The sequence below is a fragment of the Protopterus annectens genome, chromosome 4.part1, assembly GCF_019279795.1.
Source record: "Protopterus annectens isolate FY-2018-M chromosome 4.part1, PAN1.0, whole genome shotgun sequence".
NCBI lineage: Eukaryota > Metazoa > Chordata > Ceratodontiformes > Protopteridae > Protopterus > Protopterus annectens.
In genome coordinates, this window is record NC_056734.1 from 760,755,387 (window position 1) to 760,773,979 (window position 18,593).

The 18,593-nt window shown below is 38.7% G+C and overlaps 1 protein-coding gene across 6 annotated transcripts in view; it reads left to right on the forward strand.

The window, feature by feature from the left end:
* PLCH1 (phospholipase C eta 1) overlaps nt 1-18,593 on the forward strand; it is a 3,453,772-nt gene that overhangs the window by 1,279,380 nt on the left and 2,155,799 nt on the right. For 2 of the 6 annotated variants that reach the window (XM_044070507.1, XM_044070509.1), the window contains exon 1: nt 13,389-13,588. The exons of 2 other annotated variants lie outside the window; for them this stretch is intronic. In XM_044070507.1, coding sequence (XP_043926442.1) covers nt 13,465-13,588 — 124 coding nt within the window. In that variant the 5' untranslated portion in view covers nt 13,389-13,464. Of the gene's footprint in view, nt 1-13,255; nt 13,589-18,593 lie in introns of those variants that run through there. 2 more of the 6 variants (XM_044070513.1, XM_044070512.1) reach the window with 2 other exon arrangements.

Genomic DNA, 18,593 nt, shown 5'->3' on the forward strand with positions numbered 1-18,593 from the left:
TTGGACTCGAGCATTGCCACAGCCTGGAGACGGTAATTACCCTCATTCCCTGCCTGCAACAGGAGTTTCGATGGTGGGCACGGGCCTGTCACCACAACAAGGGTCTGCCATTCACTTTACCCACAGCCAGACAGACACTGACAACGGATGCATCAGATTATGCCTTGGGGGCCCATATGGCAGGAAAATGTATTCAGGGCAGATGGCCTGCAAGCCAGATGCATCTTCATATCAATCAAAGAGAGATGCTAGCTGTTCAGAATGCCCTGACAGCTTTCAAGGATCTACTTCATCCAGGACAGCTACTGATAAAGACGGACAATACTACGGACATGTGGTACATAAACAAGCAGGGAGGCACACATTCCTACCCCCTCTGCAGAAAAGCAATGACCTTGTGGGACACAGCATTGACTTTTCAGGTTCACCTGCAAGCACAATTCCTGCCAGGAAAAACAAATACTCTGGCAGACGAACTAAGCAGAAACCTCATGGATCCCCACGAGTGGAAACTGGATCCACAAGTCTTCAGCATGATAACAAGAAAATGGGGATGCCCAGACATAGATCTATTTGCCTCCCCTCACAACTGCCAATTACAGAGATTTTGCACAAGAATTTATCACAAACAAGCATGGAGAGTGGACGCCCTATCCTTCAGCTGGAAAAACCTAACAGTATATGCCTTTCCTCCACTGCCTCTCCTTCCTAAGGTACTCCTAAAGGTCAGACAAGAGAAGCCAAAAATGATACTGATTGTGCCAGACTGGCCACGCCAGCACTGTTATCCAATCCTTAAAGAGCTTGTCTCAAGGTCCAGCATGGATATTGCCTCATACTTCTCACTTGCTTACCCAACAAAACAATCAGATCCTGCATAGCCAGCTCAGAACCTTAAATCTGGCAGCATGGCGGATAATGTAGCCATTCGGAACACTCCTCTTTCAAAGGCTGTTATGGATGTTATCTTGGAAGCCAGGAGGCCCAGTACCAGAAAATCTTATGCAGAAAAATGGAAGAGATTCTGTGCTTGGAACCAGGAACAAGGCATTGACACGTATGTACCAAACATTCCTCAGATTTTACAATACCTAACTGAGATGCTGGACAAAGGCCTTTCTTTTTCATCAGTTAAGATTCATGTCTCTGCCATTTCAGCCCATTACAATACGGAACCACCTATCTTTTCTCATCCTTTAATAAGGCAGTACCTAAGAGGTGCCAAAAACATCAGGCCTCCAAGGAGAGCACCAGTCATGGGACCTCAATTATGTCTTGGAAAAACTCACACTGCCTCCTTTTGAGCCAGCCTATACAGCAGATATGAAATTCTTATCCTGGAAAACAGCTCTGCTCCTAGCAATAACCTCTGCAAGACAAGACTCTGAGTTACAAGCACTCTGTGGAACCTTTTATAATTTTTCATCCAGACAGGGTTTTTCTGAGGACAAACCCAACATTTATGCCTAGGTGGTGTCCAGTGTGGCCCTCAACCAAACCATTCACTTGCCTACCTTTTATCCAAACCCACAGAACAAGGGTGAGAAAATTCTGCATTCTTTGGACATACACAGGCAGCTACGTTTCTACTTGGACAGAACTAAAGCTTTCAGAAAGACTGAGCAACTTTTACTGTCATATGCTGCAGGATCACAAGGAAAGACGATCTCAAAACAGACTGTTTCTAAATGGATAGGTTATTGCATCCGTTTCTGCTATTCTCAGCATGGCAAATTAGTGCCTAAGGGCATTAGGCCTCATTCTACCAGAGCAGCAGCCACTTCAGCAGCCTTCCTCAGAGGAGTACCAACCAAAGACATCTTAGAGGCTGCAACTTGGAGTTCAGTGCACACTTTTAGAAAGCACTGCCACTTACCTCTTTACTCTAAATTCAGAGCAGGCTTTGCCACTGCAGTTCTGCAGGGCCTCATAACCTCTCCTAATCCTATTTAGCTCAGTCACCCATCCTCTGCTTTGGGATTCAACCCAAGAGTAATGACTGCAATAGTGAAACATGATGAACATAGTACAGTTGTGTACCTACCATAAATGTAGATGTTCGAGTGTATTCACTGTTGCAGTCCAGGTTACCCTCCCACCATCCCCCTTTCTTTTGCTGGGGTTTATCTGTACTTCTCTAGTCTGTACAACCTATGTGGTGTATTTGCTGGTAGATGAAGGAAATGTGTCTTTACTGCATATATGTTTATTGACATAATATATTTAGCCTACCCTTTTGGGGGGCACCTGTCATCTGGGACAAGAAAAACTGAAGAAAATGGTGTCGGTTGCATCTTTTATACCCCTGGTGCACTGGCATCAGGGAAGAGGAGACAGCAACCGACGCCGGGCCAGGACTTTGGAATTCAGGCCAACTGCAGGTAGCCTGCCAGCAGGATAACCCAAGAGTAATGACTGCAACAGTGAATACACTCGAACATCTACATTTATGGTAGGCACACAACTGTACTTTTTATAACTATCATTAACCAATTGGTTGATATGATTAGAAAAACTCAAAGCTGGATCTACCTATGTAGCCAGGTACCTGAATTATTCTACAGTTTGTCACTGTGTGCTGTATTAAGTATTCACCTTTCAGATTGTTTTCCAAATTTCATATGCTTAGTTTTGATTCTTTTATCAGCATATTATTTTCGTCTGCCCAAATGATGAATTTATTCAAGTTCTTTTGCAGATATACATGTGTAATCAGTTTATGCATTTTCAAATCATCTGGATACAAACTGTAGAACACCTCAGATGAAAAAGATCTGAAAGATATAAGTTAAACAAGTATAGTCCTATATAGAGGTCTGGGCACACCCAGAGTGTAACGTCAAATTGCACCTATCCATTTGCTGTATGTATGATACTTGCCATGTCCTATGTGTAAGTCATGCAGCTATCAGTCTTATCAACAGTATAACAGTACCTAGTTGTACTAATTTATTGATCACTGCTTTGTGTATAACCCTATCAAATGCTGAAGTTAAATCTATATAAATTACATCAAAACACGATTTTTCATTTGTAGCTATCGTTATATTGTTATGGAACATCATGTTACAGGTGGTGGTGGTTGTGTCTTTCGGCTTTTCCCGGTAAAGGGGTCACCACAGCGGAACTCCGGTCCGCTAATGATTGGCAGTAGATTTTTACGTACTGAGTTGCCAGCTGTGACGCACAACCTTCAACGAGGGTATGCCCATTCATACAAATCTCCACAAAGAAGATGCTCTAGCTGAGAATCGAACAGGACAATGTCTTACTGTGAGGCAACAGCGCTACCGCATGGTAATAGATCTATTTTCAACATATGCATGCTGATATATGGTATCAAGCAGTGGCGGCTGGTGACTTCAAATCAAAGGGGGGCTGCAGGAGACAGCTGAATGGGTGGGGTCAATGGGAAGGGGTGCAGCCAACTAGAAAAGGGAGGAGCTATGCTCAAAACCACAAAAACTAAATATACTGCCCTAGGTGCCAAACCGTCATTATGAGAGTCCAATCAAGACAAAATGTAGTGTAGAAGAATAAAAATATTTCAATGCATTGACTGCATGACAGCTTAATATCTAGATGGAGACAAAAAAGGTTGTGAGGCATGAAAAAATAAATTACTTTTTTTTAAATACATTAATGGAATGCCAGTCAAAATCAAGTATAAGAAAAACAAGCAGCACTCAACTCAAACCACTTCTTGCACTGCAGTTCTAATTATAATTTATATTCAGCTTTATTAAAGTACCAAGTAATATGCTGAAAGTAGAAATCTCTGATGCCCCCACTTGTAAAAATGTTCCTTATCCAAAAAAGACCTGCTGCCTGACATCTACTTGTTTCATGGGGAAAACATGATCAAAGTAAAAAATGAAAAGCAAACAAGAAATAAGCTCAAGATACATTGCTTAAAAGGATTATTGTACAGGTTATGGACCACACTAAAAGGATTACTGTACAGGTTATGGACCACACGATTGGCATTCTGTTTACGGGTAAAGCCTGCAGAGATGACTGGAAGTCTCCAAGTGTAATGAGACTCTTAAAATAATGTAATCCTGTCCTTTATTACAAATACTGGCATATGCATTTCAATACCCAAGGCTTATACATTATCTAGTTAAGTATTCTCTACATGGCAACAGAAAGGCTTTCAATGTTGGCAATTCTTTAACAGTATGCTTATTAAAGCTTACTTGCATCTTGCAATCTCAGCCAAGCTTACCTAATGGTCATTAAAGTATTGCTACTTAAACACAGAGCAACAGGCACTTTGAGTAATAAGCATAAATCAACAGTACAAATAACATGACAGAAACCAGACCATTCTGCAAAAGTCAAGGACAGATGAAAAGCCACTCTAGTACTTGTGTCTACCTTGGATGGGGGGGATACTCTGCGCATTTACACTGCATAACTACTCCTTGCCTTGCTTCGACACATCCAGAGTCACTACATGGGGGAGTGGGGTGCAACAAGTATGTCACAGTTTGAAATGTCTCTGGCTGACTTGTGATGGGCCTGACACATTTGTCATACATCTAAACCTCAGAGCAAGAAATCTGGCCATACAAAGAAATGGGACAAAGGCCCAGAAATAAGGACAATTTTTAAAATATTGCTCTTATAAACTTGGAAAGATAATAGAGGTCTTGCATTAGTATGAATTTTCTGAATGGTAAGAAATCTGAAACTCAAATGTCTGTCATTATTTTCTAACTTCAATATTTAATGATTTGTCACTAATTTGCCAAAAAAACACAATTTTATGAAAAATGGACCAAAAATGTGATGTAAAACTATAAAATAGCAACACAATACAGCTGGGAACCTGTCAAAGAAGGGATACTTTAATAGTACTGCTAACTTGAGCAGCTGATAAAATAAAAGAATCTACATGCATTTCTGAAATAAAAGTAATCTGATTATTACAGTTATTTCTTAATTATAAACCCTCCATGTTTTCTTCCAAAATTGCTATTTTGCGGAGGGATCATTAGGGGAAGAGCAACATTTTGAGCCAAAATCAGGGACAGTTGAGAGGTTTGGCTATGCCTAATTCTATAAAGCAATTTATTTGCATGTACCTCTCAACCTGTTAATGCAATAAATCTGGACAAGGCCAAATATATTAGGGGAACATATAAACAGTACTAAAAATTGCTCTTGTATAAACTGAGACAGTTGATAGAACAGGTCTTACTTTAGCATGCATTTTTCTGAAGGTTATGAAGTCTGAAACTCAGTGTGTCATTATTTAGTGACTTAATTCCTAAATGATTTGCCAGAAAACAACAAATTTTATGAGGAACAAACCAAAAATAAGAAGCAAAAAATGTATTAATTCTTTGAAAATCTGGACAGTTGGGAGGTATGGTTCAGCTGGGGCTGCCTAAGTTTGCCGCCCTTCCCCCTCACAAAAGCATGGTCAAATGGAGTATCCCCCTGCAGCCATTCCAATGATCCATTACTTGGCTATTTCACTCCATTTACGATAAACACTAATGTGCATACTGATTTACTTCTATGATGATTTGAACTTCATTTGAAAGTTTTATTTTGCATTTTACAGCACAAACACTGACATCTGCTAAACAAACTTGTTATTAAAACTTCTCTGCCATTGAAACTCACATTCATTGAAACAACATTGAAACCCACATTCAAAGAAAATGCATTTTGCCCGTGGCAGATAGATTAATTCTGGGCTGTTTTCAAATCATAGGCCCATTGCATATGAAACATACATGTGCTCTTTGATACACCTTCCTATTGCTTTGAACATTTTTCCAGTAAACAATGAAACAAAACGCATGCACCAATGACAAAACTGCCCAATTCAGAACATTTCCATCATAAAAGTCTACTCAAACTTCTACAGTCCACTATTATCAGTAAATATGCACAATTCTACAGTCCACCATTATCAGTAAATATGCACAATCTCTGAAGTAGTAAAAAAAAAAGTCATCTAAATAATTCCACGTTAAATAAATCTGTAATGAAGAGGTTGCTGCTAGCAATCACCTTTATATTTCATGGTTTCATCGAAAAATAAAGTGTCTGATGCCCCTGAGGAATAAATTGCCTAAATTACATTAAAAATAAGCTAGTAATATTGCAATAGGAAATGGATGGTAAACTGATAACAGGCTCATAGTTAGTATCTTAACTTTCAGTACGGCAGCATTCACCCCTTATGGGAGTAGAACCAACAACCTTCTGCATCAAAAACAAGTACACAACCTGTTGTGCTATTAGCAATATGAGCTGACTTAGCATAATCAGCACTAAACTTCTCTTCCCCTGCAGCTCTCAGCTCCTTGTAAAATCTACTCAATACTCAACTGTATCTCAACTTCGCAGCACAAGAAATATGGAAAAAGCCAAATTTATTGGGGTGGGTCAAAAGGGCAAAAACCAGGGACACATTAAACATTGCTTGTATAATCTTGGAAAGCTGCTAGAATAAAATGCTGTTACCACCATACATTTTACTGCCAAGGTCCCTGTGCAAAAGAGTCAGAACAACACACCACTATGCCAAATCACCTGCTTTGTGAAAGAAAAATGCTGTGTTACCACCATACATTTTACTGCCAAGGTCCCTGTGCAAAACAGTCAGAGCAACATACCACTATGCCAAATCAGCTGCTTTGTGAAAGAGAGGAAGACTGAAACTTAAATGGCTATCATTTAATGAATTCAGTTCTCACCATAGCTGTCAACCTCTTAGCACAAAACACCTGGACAAACCCAGTAATGAGGGAATACAGCCCTCAAACATATTCAGTGAATTCAGTTCTTGCCATAGCTGTCAACCTTAGCACAAAAACCCTGTACAAAGCCAATAACAGGGTAATACAGTCCCAAAAATAAGGACACATTTCAAATAGTCATCTTATAAACTTAAAAAATTGCTATAATAAAAGGTTGTGTTACTATATATTTATTGCTAGAATAAAAAGTTGTTTTACTATGTATTTTCTGAAGAATATGAAGTCTGAAATTCAAATGCCTGTCAATTTTACTTCTGATGGAACAAAAAAATTTTTCAGCAGGGGCCCAGGGAGAAATACTGTAGACACATGTCTTTCTAAAATAGCAGGACACCAGAACAAATCCACACAAACACAGGGATAAGATGCAGACTCCACACAGAAAGCACCCCAGCCAAGAATCAAACGAGAAAACCTATAGCTGTGAGGCAACAATATTGCCACTGCACCATCAAATATGTAAGGAATTAAACATTCAGAAACCTGAAGTCTGAAATGCCTGTCAATTTTATTTAACATTTGTTAATCAGGACAGTCTGACTTGGAACAAAAAAGCAATTTTCAGCAGAGGCCCAGGAAGAAATAATGCAGACATGTCTTTGTAACATGGGAGGACACAAACACAAACCCACACAAACACAGGGAGAAGATACAGACCCCACAAAGATGGCACCCCAGCCAAGAGTCAAACCTGATAACCTGCACCTGTGAGGCAACAATGCTACCACTGCACCATCAAATATCAAGCAGTGCAACATTTACAAACCACAGATATTATGAGGAACAGATCAGATCAAATATGAGGCAAAAATCTGCAATTTTTTTGCAAATGGTGGTGGGTAGGGAATTCAGGTCTTTAACACCTGCATACAAGGTACAGGGTTCAAGCCTGAGGTATTCCCTACAACACCACCATGAGTCTAACCACACACACACACCTGCAGTAGATCTTCCAAATCCCTGTAGCAAACCACCATACATCCCGAGTAAGCTACGAAACCCACGCAAATCCAAACCAGACCCCGCCTGTCGCGAGATCTTCCCCCGACGAGACTGCAGCAAACTGCAATCCAGACCCAGCCTGTCACGAGATCCTCCCCCGACAAATTCCAGACTGCTGACGTTGCAGTCCGACCCCAACGTGTTTTCCCAGCGAGTTCCAGGACAGTCTATGCAGTTTAAAACTGCATAGACTTCCGGGAGCTCTGTTCTTCACGTTTCCCAGTCAGGACTGCTGCTGAGACAATCTGCGCATGCTCCAGACCATCTCAGCAGCAGTCCGGACTAGTGCGCATGCGTGAAAGTCCGCAAATTTTTTAAATTTTTTTTTTCATTTTATTTCTTTATTTTTTCTTTATTTTACAGTTGAGGGGGCTACAGTCCGGCAGACCAATAGCACGGGCCGCCCCTGGTATCAAGTCCCAACCTTTCCAATTCTGACATTATTATTTATCCAGTATGACCTTCTCCATTTTTTTTTCCACAACATGAAATTAAACTTATGGGTCTGTATGACTTTGGCTTTGTCCTACTTCCCTTCTCTTTAAAAACAGGTTTAACAAGTGCATGTCTCCAATCATGAAAAATCTCTTTATATTTGTATGACCAAGTAAATAGCTGTAATTGTACTGTAAAGTTGATGCCAAAGTGTTCTCCGGTCATTATTATTAATTCTGTTTCCTTCATGTGCTTTGTTTCGATCTAGTTTGCATAGCCCATTTTCAGTATAATCTAATTTGATCTCAGTATCTGAGGTCAGCTGGATGTCACTAGGACAATTTATCACCCCCCCCCTTGTTGAGCCAAACTGCTTTGCATAAGGTTTTGTAACTATATCTATAAACTGTTGTGTCTGAGAATACATTTTAGAATCTATACAGCATATTAATTTATATGTTCTTTCTTCTACCACATCTTATGTAGCTATAAAATGGTTTCCTATTTTGCTCAATGTCTTTATATGTTTTCTTCATATTTTCCTTGATCTTGTTTCACAATATGTTTAATTTGTCTGTCCAGCTTGTTTATTTCAGTTTTTTTTATCCTTAGTTCAACCTCTTTTCCATTTGTTATATTTTTTGTCTCTCCCCTTAATCAAGTATCATGTTCCTGTGGAAATATATCCTCCTGATTTTGTGCGCCTATATCATGTTCCTGTGGAAATATATCCTCCTGATTTTGTGTGCCTAGATCCTATTTGATTTTTTGCTTTCTTCTGTTTCAAAACTTTCCACATTCCTGCAGTTTTTCACTGAAGCATCACTCCAGTTTTACATAGTGACTGTTTTGCTTCCATATAATCTGTTATTAATCTAATGTGCAATGGCTTAGATTTTAGTTTGGCAGCATTATCTAGCAAGAAATGAGCTTTTATAACCCCATGACCACTGCACATCAGCAGTAGTAAAACTTAGCATGAAGTGACAGTAATTTCTTTAGGAACACAAGCAATGTCTAATGTGTTCCTTTCCCCGGTAGGCTTTTTTTTTAACAATCTGAAGCCATTGTTTCTCAGCATACACTGTAAATAATTTCCTTACTAATGTTGTTGAATCAATAATATTCCAGTTTGTTTCTGGTAAATTTAAGTCCACAGCCATTGTTATTCTTCACTCCTGTGTTTCATGCAAGAAATATGTGAATTTTTCTAGCCATCAGCACTTGACTTTGGTGGTCTATACCCTTCAGCAATTGTTATATGTTCCAGGATTGTCTTCACTGGCACATTTACACAATCTACAGTGTTGGTGTTATCACTGAACATTTAATAATCACAGGTATCATAATAATCTTTAATCTGTATCATAACACCTACACCTGATTTTTTGTTAGAATGTCTGTTACAGTAAAAACATTTATAGTCTGACAGAACTGGTTTCTAATCATTGTTCTTTAACCATGTTTTACAAGTAATAACAACATGTAGGAGAATGTAGCAAATTTTCCAATAAAAAAACTATTAATGTGCGCCTAACATTAACAACCTTCAGATATACATCAACTTTTGCTGTCTGTGAACTGTTACATTTTGACCTGGCAAAAATCCTGCCTTGTGCTTGTCAAATATTTCAAATTATCTGCTGTAAAAATTCTTTTTCCTGATCTTGACAAATGCATGCCATCCTGTCTAAGCACGTGTTCCCCAAAATTAGGCTTGGATGCTCTACACATTTCCATTTTTTTAAATGAGACTTTTTTTCATGTAGGTGTTCACCCCCAAAAAACTTTTCATTCGTGGTGACCTGACCTTTGTGATTTGTGAAAAGTATGCCTGACACAGTACCAGCTATACTGTTTAAGTTGCCCCCTAAGAGTCAGATTGTACTTGTGGGTGAGAATTTGTACTGACATGAATAAAAAAAGGCCTCTCTCACATCCTCTCTTTTTCCTCCTAGCAAACAACACTATTTGATGTTCATTATCCTCTATGTTCATTATCCTCTCTGCATATGAAACTAATAACTGACTCTCCAACTACAAGCCTATCCTTTCTGACCAGACCTAAGAATCTTAAACTAATCTAATTCAGTAATATTAGGTCTACCAGTTGTTAGAAAGGAATGATCATCACCATTGTTCTTATTAATCCCACTATGTTCATTGCTTATTACATTTGCAAGCGTATAGTTCTCATCCAGCTGGCCTTGTACTGCCACAGCTTGTGCCATGTTGTCAGCTTCTGTCTTTCTCTCCCTTTTTTTACAGTAATGTTCTTCAGTCCTTCCATGTTCAGTTTTGATTGCTTCCTTTTCACCTCCCCTTGCCTTTTTTCCCCTACCTTCTCTTTCAGTGTGTATTCTCTTTACTTTATAGACAGTAATCAGTTTCTTTTTCTTCCTCGTTTGTTGTGAGGTTCTTCCTTTCTTTTTTATTTTCTTCTACATGATCTGAATCCTCAAACTACTGAGTACTTGTATCCAGAATTTCAAAATTGTCAGCGGTATTATCTTGTACAGTAGGGGTTGAGTGATCTTTACTGACAATAGGCACTTCCTTTCCTAAATGTGTTCTATTTGCTCTTTGCTTATCTTTTATTTGTCTCAGCAGTCCAGTCATTAATATGTGTAGCAGTTCTCCAAGCTGTGCTAATTGCAACAGTAGAATCATCCTCTGTAAGTCTAGATTTACTTCTAATAATGGTAAGCAAGTCCTCCGACTTTTGACGTGAGGAACACAGATCATCAATGTAGTAGTGTTAACCTATAAATGTATGTAGCATTTAATATACTGTACAAGATACTTTATCAAATCAGTAATGACATACTTATTTAAGGAATCCATTTTCAGCTGCAAATGAATAAAGATTTTAGAAGAAAGTATAATGAAAATCGGTTATCTCTGAATTCACAGAGATTTAAATCAACCTCCAGGAGAAACTTCACACAAATAAAAGTACAACTAAATGTTAAATCAAGTAGAATAAAACCATTGCTTTAACCCTATCAGTTGTGAAATTCACATAAAAGCTGGAATTCCTTTGTCACTATCCCTCGTAGTCTCACCTCTTTTTAACAGTAAAGATCAGTAGATTACAGACTGACACCCTGGTAAATCTCATCTGCAAGTTATCCCTGTCTTCCTACAAACAGTGAACAGATGTGATAAAAAATAAACTAGAAGTCAGAATAAATCTTCTCTTCCCAGGCAACTGCACAGTCAGTCAAAACCTAGCATGGGATTGTTGTTAGGAAGGGACAGGTTTTACACAAGCAGAGGTAAAACATCAAAACATAAATTAAAGTAAATCATCTGGTCTAAAAGCTATCCCTTTCTTCCTACAAATGGTGAAAAACAGCAGTGGTAAAAATACAGTATTAATCAAAATAAATCTTCTGATAACAGCCAACTGCACAATCGGTCACAGACCAACATAAGATTGTTTAGATAAGCAGTTAAGTTTTCATTTGCTGTAGCCCAAATTAACCTGATGAGGAAATGCATTAATTCAGTCTTGTAATTACCTACCATTTCAAGGCCACGGTGGGGTCAGATTGTCTGCTGGTACTCCTTGGCATTAAGGGAGAGAAACTAGTCCTGTGTAGTTTGCCAATCTATTTCAGGATATGCATATAGCACTCTGACAAATGGCTGAGCACATCTCGTTTGGCGAATTACCAGCTTACTTATGACATGTGTTTGACATGTGGCAAGAAACCAGGGCATATGGTGAAAGCCCTCATGTGCAGAGGGAGCATGTGAAGACTCTACACAGAAGGCTGCAATGTTTTATTTTTTGATTAGGTGCTGTCTTTTCTTCAGTGCACTTACTGCCTGCAGAAGATGAGATTGTATTTCTTTTCCTTCTTGAGTAGGATCTTGTCTGTAATGGCAGTACTCAGAATTTCTGCTTGCTTTCTGAATGCATGGATACATTGGCAATAATTTTTAGTGACACTTAAAAGCACTATAAGGCCTTTCATTTTCATCTGCAAAATGCTGTTTAAATTACACTTTTGAGACTATGAATCAGTTGGCTGTAAGGACTAATTCTCATCCAGTCTGTCAGAGATATCATTATGTTTGTCATTTAATCCTCGGTTACAGTTGCACTGCATAGTAAAAAGGTTTTGAAATCCTAACCTCAGTAGGTTTGTGGTACCACTAGTTGAAAAAGAAGCCAGATATAAATGACAGTACACAGAAAAATTTGGGATGTGTAACAGATTTATGACCCCACTGGAACATAAAGAATGAATGGTTACAAACACTTTGCTATTTGGGTGTTACTGGGTCAAAAGCCATAATGCTTGATGAGGTAATATGATGCAAGAGATAAATTGCTACAGCAATTATGAGATTTCATCCAATTCCAACACGGGCAGAGAGGAAGACGAGTACACAGACGTTCTAGAGAGAGGAGAAACTGTTATGTCATGCTTTATTAATATATAGCAGTGGATTGCAAATAACCTCCTGGGAAGAACAAATATTGTGTTTAGGGTATAATTCTTTAAAGATGCTGATGATCTTGATTTAGTTGCGTGTTTGCCTACATATGAGCAGAATATGCTGAGTGTTGCATATCAGGAAACAGAGTAACATGTTGTGGGTCTTGTGATGTGAGTGATGGTCAGAGGTTCAAAATAATATATTTCTGGGGTGCAGACCATAAACATACCCCATAGTCTATAAAGGGATTCATGCAAGAGGAGAACTTATGAAGAGTCGTACTAGATAGTGATTTAAGTAAATGAGCTGCCTAAATTTGGGAAACCGAGGTGCTGTTGGGGTTTAGTGGTGCAGTAGTATGTGTATCATACAGTGATTCAGTGATGTGCTGTAAATACTGGATGAGCATAATGTTTGTTTCCACATTGTACTCCAGTACAAATGGTCATACCATAGAAAAGCAGAATGACAGTTCTGTTTGCAGAGCATTACAGAATGAGCAGAACTTGTATTTGCAGTATGAAATGAAATGAGGCTGCAGAAAGATCCATTGAGCGCATCAGGAGCATCACAGAGTAGTGCTGCTAGATTAAGCCAGAGGAAATCAAAAATCTATTAGCCAGGAAGGTCCAGCTGTACATGCTTGATGGATTAGAGTGTTTTCCACACAAGACACTGCACAACTATTGCTCAGGGAGTTACAGCTTAGTATATCCCCGGCTCTGCATGTTTGATTTATTCAGTGCTGAGAAGCGACTCTTGTCAGGTGGAATAAACCTCATCAGCCTTTAGAATGGAGGTTTTCAAGCAGCATCTGGACTCTTCCTGTACTCGGATGGCTTCCCTGCTAGCATCTGAGTCTTACCATGTTGTAGGCAGTGTAGCTACTTCGCCAACATTCAGACTGGCACAAATGGGTTGGTACCTGTTTTTTTTTTTTATAATGTTATTACTCTTGCTTGTTTTGAAGTTTAGAAAGTGATAAAAACATTGTTATTCTGCTCAGTTGTTTTTCTGTGCACGGGCTGTAGCAGTCCATGATGTAGTTTAGAATTTGCCAAGCTGCATTAATACCTACCTTAAAAGAATAAGTTAAAAAAAAAGGAAAAAAAAAACCTTTGACAAATGTGCAGATGCGCAACATTAAAGCATCTGTAAACTAAAGCAGATAATTTAAAATAAAAGGTCTTGGTGAATATGTAAATTCTACGTTCACAGTGATGAATTAATTTCATTTATAGATATGACTGTATTACTTGTTTAAGTGAATATGCTTGGCATATTTAAATACAGCATTATGTATATATATATTGCCATTTTGAATGTACAATTGCTGGAAAACATCGCTTGAAGGCTGGATAGCCTTTGATGTTACTTTGCATCTGCATCAAAGAAACAAGTGCTAAATAGGAGTCGAATATTCATGAAAGACAAGATTAGGTTTGGAAATATTATAAACAGGATGAGCAATAAACTGTGGTAGTCTGATAAAAGAATATTTGGTTTGCCAGTTAATTACATGCAGCACACGGGATATTTTAAGTAGGTTTGCCTTTTGTTGCTTCAACTTCAAAAGGCAAATCAGTGCATTTTCCCAGAAAAGTAAGGATGAAGAAAGAAAAAAGCGAAAAGAAATATAATCAAAGCTGTAAAAATAAACTGGAGATCCCCCAGACAGCATGCATTTACTGCCTAATTAAAACTACTGGAAGTTGGAAACAACTCCTGCACTTCAGTCTGTTGAGTCACAACGGATACCCTGTTTTGCTTCGATTGTACAAACCCTGGGGCTATAATTTAATTCATACCATTTTTCAGGAGCCTAGCACCGAGTCTGTATCATTGTTCGTTGCATCTGTGAAGAATAAAGCTGTCATCTGCATTGGTTAAAGAAAAATGTGGGAGGGCTTGCATAATTGAAATTCACACCCTAATTAAAAAGCATATTTTATGTTTTGCTTTTTAAAAATGTTTAATTGAATCACTTTAGCCACATGCAAGGCTCCGTAGAAGAAGCGTTAAACATTCACAACAGAACATTACTTCTGAGCTGAAGGAATCTTCATTTCTTTATATGTTTTTAACAGAAGAGGTGTATATAAAAGGATTCTACTGCTTTTGGGTTTTCATGCCTAGAGAGTACAGGATAACCCCTTGCAGTGTAGACCAGTAACTCATAACAGCATTCCGATGTAACTGCCAACAGAGATTAGACACATTATTATTTATTTTAACTTGAATAATTACAAAAGAGCTGCTTGAAAATGGTATGAAACAGTTGGAAAGAAGAAAGGAAAACAGTTGCATGATGAGCCCACTGTAAAACAAAACGAAATGGCAGCATGTAATGAGAAGCGAGTGGGAAATCAGCTGTCTGTGAAAGCATTTATTTTGACATGTGCCTCTTTCGCACTGTAAGCTGCTTATAATCCGTCTCTGCATGCGGTGCCAACAGTGTATGACTGGCCACTGTTCACAAAGGAAATCCGTGACATCACACTCTTGTTTTGTTCATGCTCCCCAGGTGTCGGTATACTGCCGTACCTTTGCTCTGACATCTCATTAATGTCTCATTACCGAGAGTCATGGCTGTGCTCGCTGAAACATGAGAACCTGTGGTGGTTCTGAATTTGCTATAGAGTAACAAAATACAGCAAATGGAGGCTTGTGAAATGACTCTGTAAATATGTGCATGTTCTAGATATCCCTGGATATTGTACATTATTTCTTTGCTGTTTATTATGCATAATATTGAACGTTACATGTATTTGGCTTCTTCAGGCAGCTGCAATCAAAGGTTTCTAGTACATAGAAACTGAATTGTGGTATTGACTTAATGGCAACACCTTATTTTAACATTTTTCTAGTTCGTGAACAGATAATTCTGGTAATGGAAATGGTGCACCTCTGATTTATTCAAGCTAATAAACTTGTACTGAGAAATTCTCTGCCATCCCCATATTGTTAACTTCTGTTTAACGGTAATGTAAGCATTTCAGACAAATGTTAATGGGGAAACTACAGTCACAACAGTTTTGCCTGTTTTTCATGATTCCTGGAAAGAATAATGAAGGCATGGTGATGTCACTAACTAATGAAGGCATGGTGATGTCACTAACTAATGAAGGCATGGTGATGTCACTAACTAATGAAGGCATGGTGATGTCAGTAACTAATGAAGGCATGGTGATGTCAGTAACTAATGGAGGCATGGTGATGTCAGTAACTAATGGAGGCATGGTGATGTCAGTAACACAACGTAAGGCTGTGACCCAGATCAAGGTATTTTTTGACTTTGTCAGAATTCCATTACTTGTATTAGGACAGAGTTACCAGAATGTAAAGCTTGATTTTATTTTGAGTGTACACTTGCAGTAAAGAACACACACTTTCCTATTAGAATAATACGGATATTAGGATTTAACATAAACTGCAAGGCTAAATAGAGCCCACAGTCATCTTATTTATCTGTCTCCTCTCTGAATAAGCAGACTTCTGAGCCATTAGAACTGTTTTCAGACAGAATTTGTATATGACAAAAGGGTACATAAGAGATTAAGTGATGGGCACTGGAAATATGTTTTTACTTTGTGACTTTGTTTTATCTGGACAACTGACATAATGGGGGGAGAAAGGCCCCAAGATAGGGACACATTTTAAATATTGCTCTTATATACTTAGAAAGTTGATGGAGTAATAGGATTTGTGTTAACATGCATTTTCGGAAGGCTATGAAGTCTGAAACTCAGATGTATGTCATTATTTAGTAACTTTATTCCTTAGATCATCCCAGTGATTTCCAAAAAAAAAAAACACTTTTTATGAGGAACAGACTAAAAATATGATGCAATAATCGGGACATTCTGCAAAAATATGTGCAGTTGAGAAATATGGTTACATTGTCAAAAAAAGATTCCTATCAGTAAACAGTTAAGTAAAAACATGTAATGGGTAGATGCATGTATTTACTTACAGGTGTCCGTCTATATTGTTTGTATTGTATAATTAGAGCATCTTGGGTGTTATGAATAGCATTTCTGTAGTATATCTTTTTGAAAGTAGCTTGGGATAGAAGCCACTCACTCATTCATCTTTTGCCTCAAGTGCCACATAGTCTGCCCACCTAAGACCATAAATGGTTTCCTTTACTTGATGCTAGAGGAATGGCTTTAGATATTTAAATGGACTTTTCTACTTGTATCAGATCTCCTTTAGGCCAACCCCATGCAGCATTGCAAGGCAGCCTGTGGGATGTACATGTCACATTGTGCAACCAGGGCTAGTGTAGCATCAAGGTCATGAAATGTTGCTGTTGCAATAGGTAGCAGTAGTACCCCAAGACTGTAGCTGTTTCAACAAACTGAAAAAGCCCCATTAGTTCCTAACAATAAAGATCTTAAGAACCTTGGTTACCAGGAGTCCCTTTGCACTGTGACTTAAAAGACTTCTGAGGTGTGTCTCTCTGCAGGGCTTACCAAGACATTAGGGATCCAGTAAACCTTGACCTCTTATATCTCAGTAAGCCAAATGGCGTAGCTAAACCAGGGACTTGAACTTTCATCAGCAGATAAAACGCACACGATAGAGAGAGTGATTCATTTCCCAGCCCTCCCTCTCTTTTCTTAAAATAGCTTTCTCTGCGGGTTAAGCCATGCAAGTCAATATCTTCCTTCAAACTAAATCTGGACAACTGGATAGGTGCACTCAAATTTACCCTAGAACAATCTAACCTGATGGTGGAATTTGGCAAGGCATACATGATCATTAGACCAAAATAGCCTTGAAACTTCCATGAATAAGACCATGACTGTGCCAGAATATTGTCAATAAAATAATGCTTTTGTTGCAGACATAGAATACGTACTCTACACAGATAATAGTGGAGTGGTAGTTCTACATAGTAAATTGCTTCTTGCAACCAGAGAAGTTCTTCAGAGAAAGTGTATTTCAAAAATAATTTATATCCCAGTAGTTTAGTAGGTAGCAGTATGGTTTTCAATTTCATTCTGTAATACTGAGTTTCATTCCTTTCACTCTGTCTTCTGCATGATTCTGAGAAAGTTGCTTAATCAACTAGTTCTCCCAAATCCTGCTGTAACCAGGCCTTAACCCAGTTGAAACAGTCTAGTTAAAAAAAAGGTGAAAAGGTGTCTGCTTGTCCACCACAGACCCAAAGTATGAGACATAGATTAAACAGAGTAAGCAGATGCCAATATTTGTGGTATGATACAAGTACATCCTGTGCCTTACTCAGGTGTGCTCTAACTGTAACCAAAACCTAATCCCTGCCCTAAACCTCCACTCTCCACGTTACGTTACCAAAAACCATTTCCATAACAGCACTACTACTCAGGACACATACACCTGCAGACACACAAAACACTAAAGCTATCACCTAACCTAGCCCTTAATCTAATCCTAACCTAGAAACACTTGCATGCACCACACGTCTTATAACAAAAGCCTTATCTGCAAAGCCATGGAGAGGATCATAATGGACCTCATAAATAAAGACATAGGGAATTTGCAGACTTTGGATCCAACCCAGTTTGGCTTTGTCAAAGGCAGATCATGCCTTTTAAATTTGGTTGACTTCTTCGAAACAGTCACCAAAGCCATTGATGAGGGAAAGGCAGTCCATACAGCCTACCTCGATCTGGCCAAGGCCTTCGATACAATACCCCACTCAGGTATCATTGAAAAACTCATCAGCTTAAATGTCAACCCATACATCACAAGATGGGTTGCAAACTGGCTGAGTGACAGAACCCACAGGGTCAGAGTTGCTGGCGCCATGTCAGACTCAAAGCCTGTCACAAGTGGTGTCCCACAGGGCTCAGTCCTGGGCCCACTCTTGTTTGGCATCTACTTCTCCGAAGCACAAGCAAACACAGGAGGGTTATGGCTGACCAAGTTTGCAGA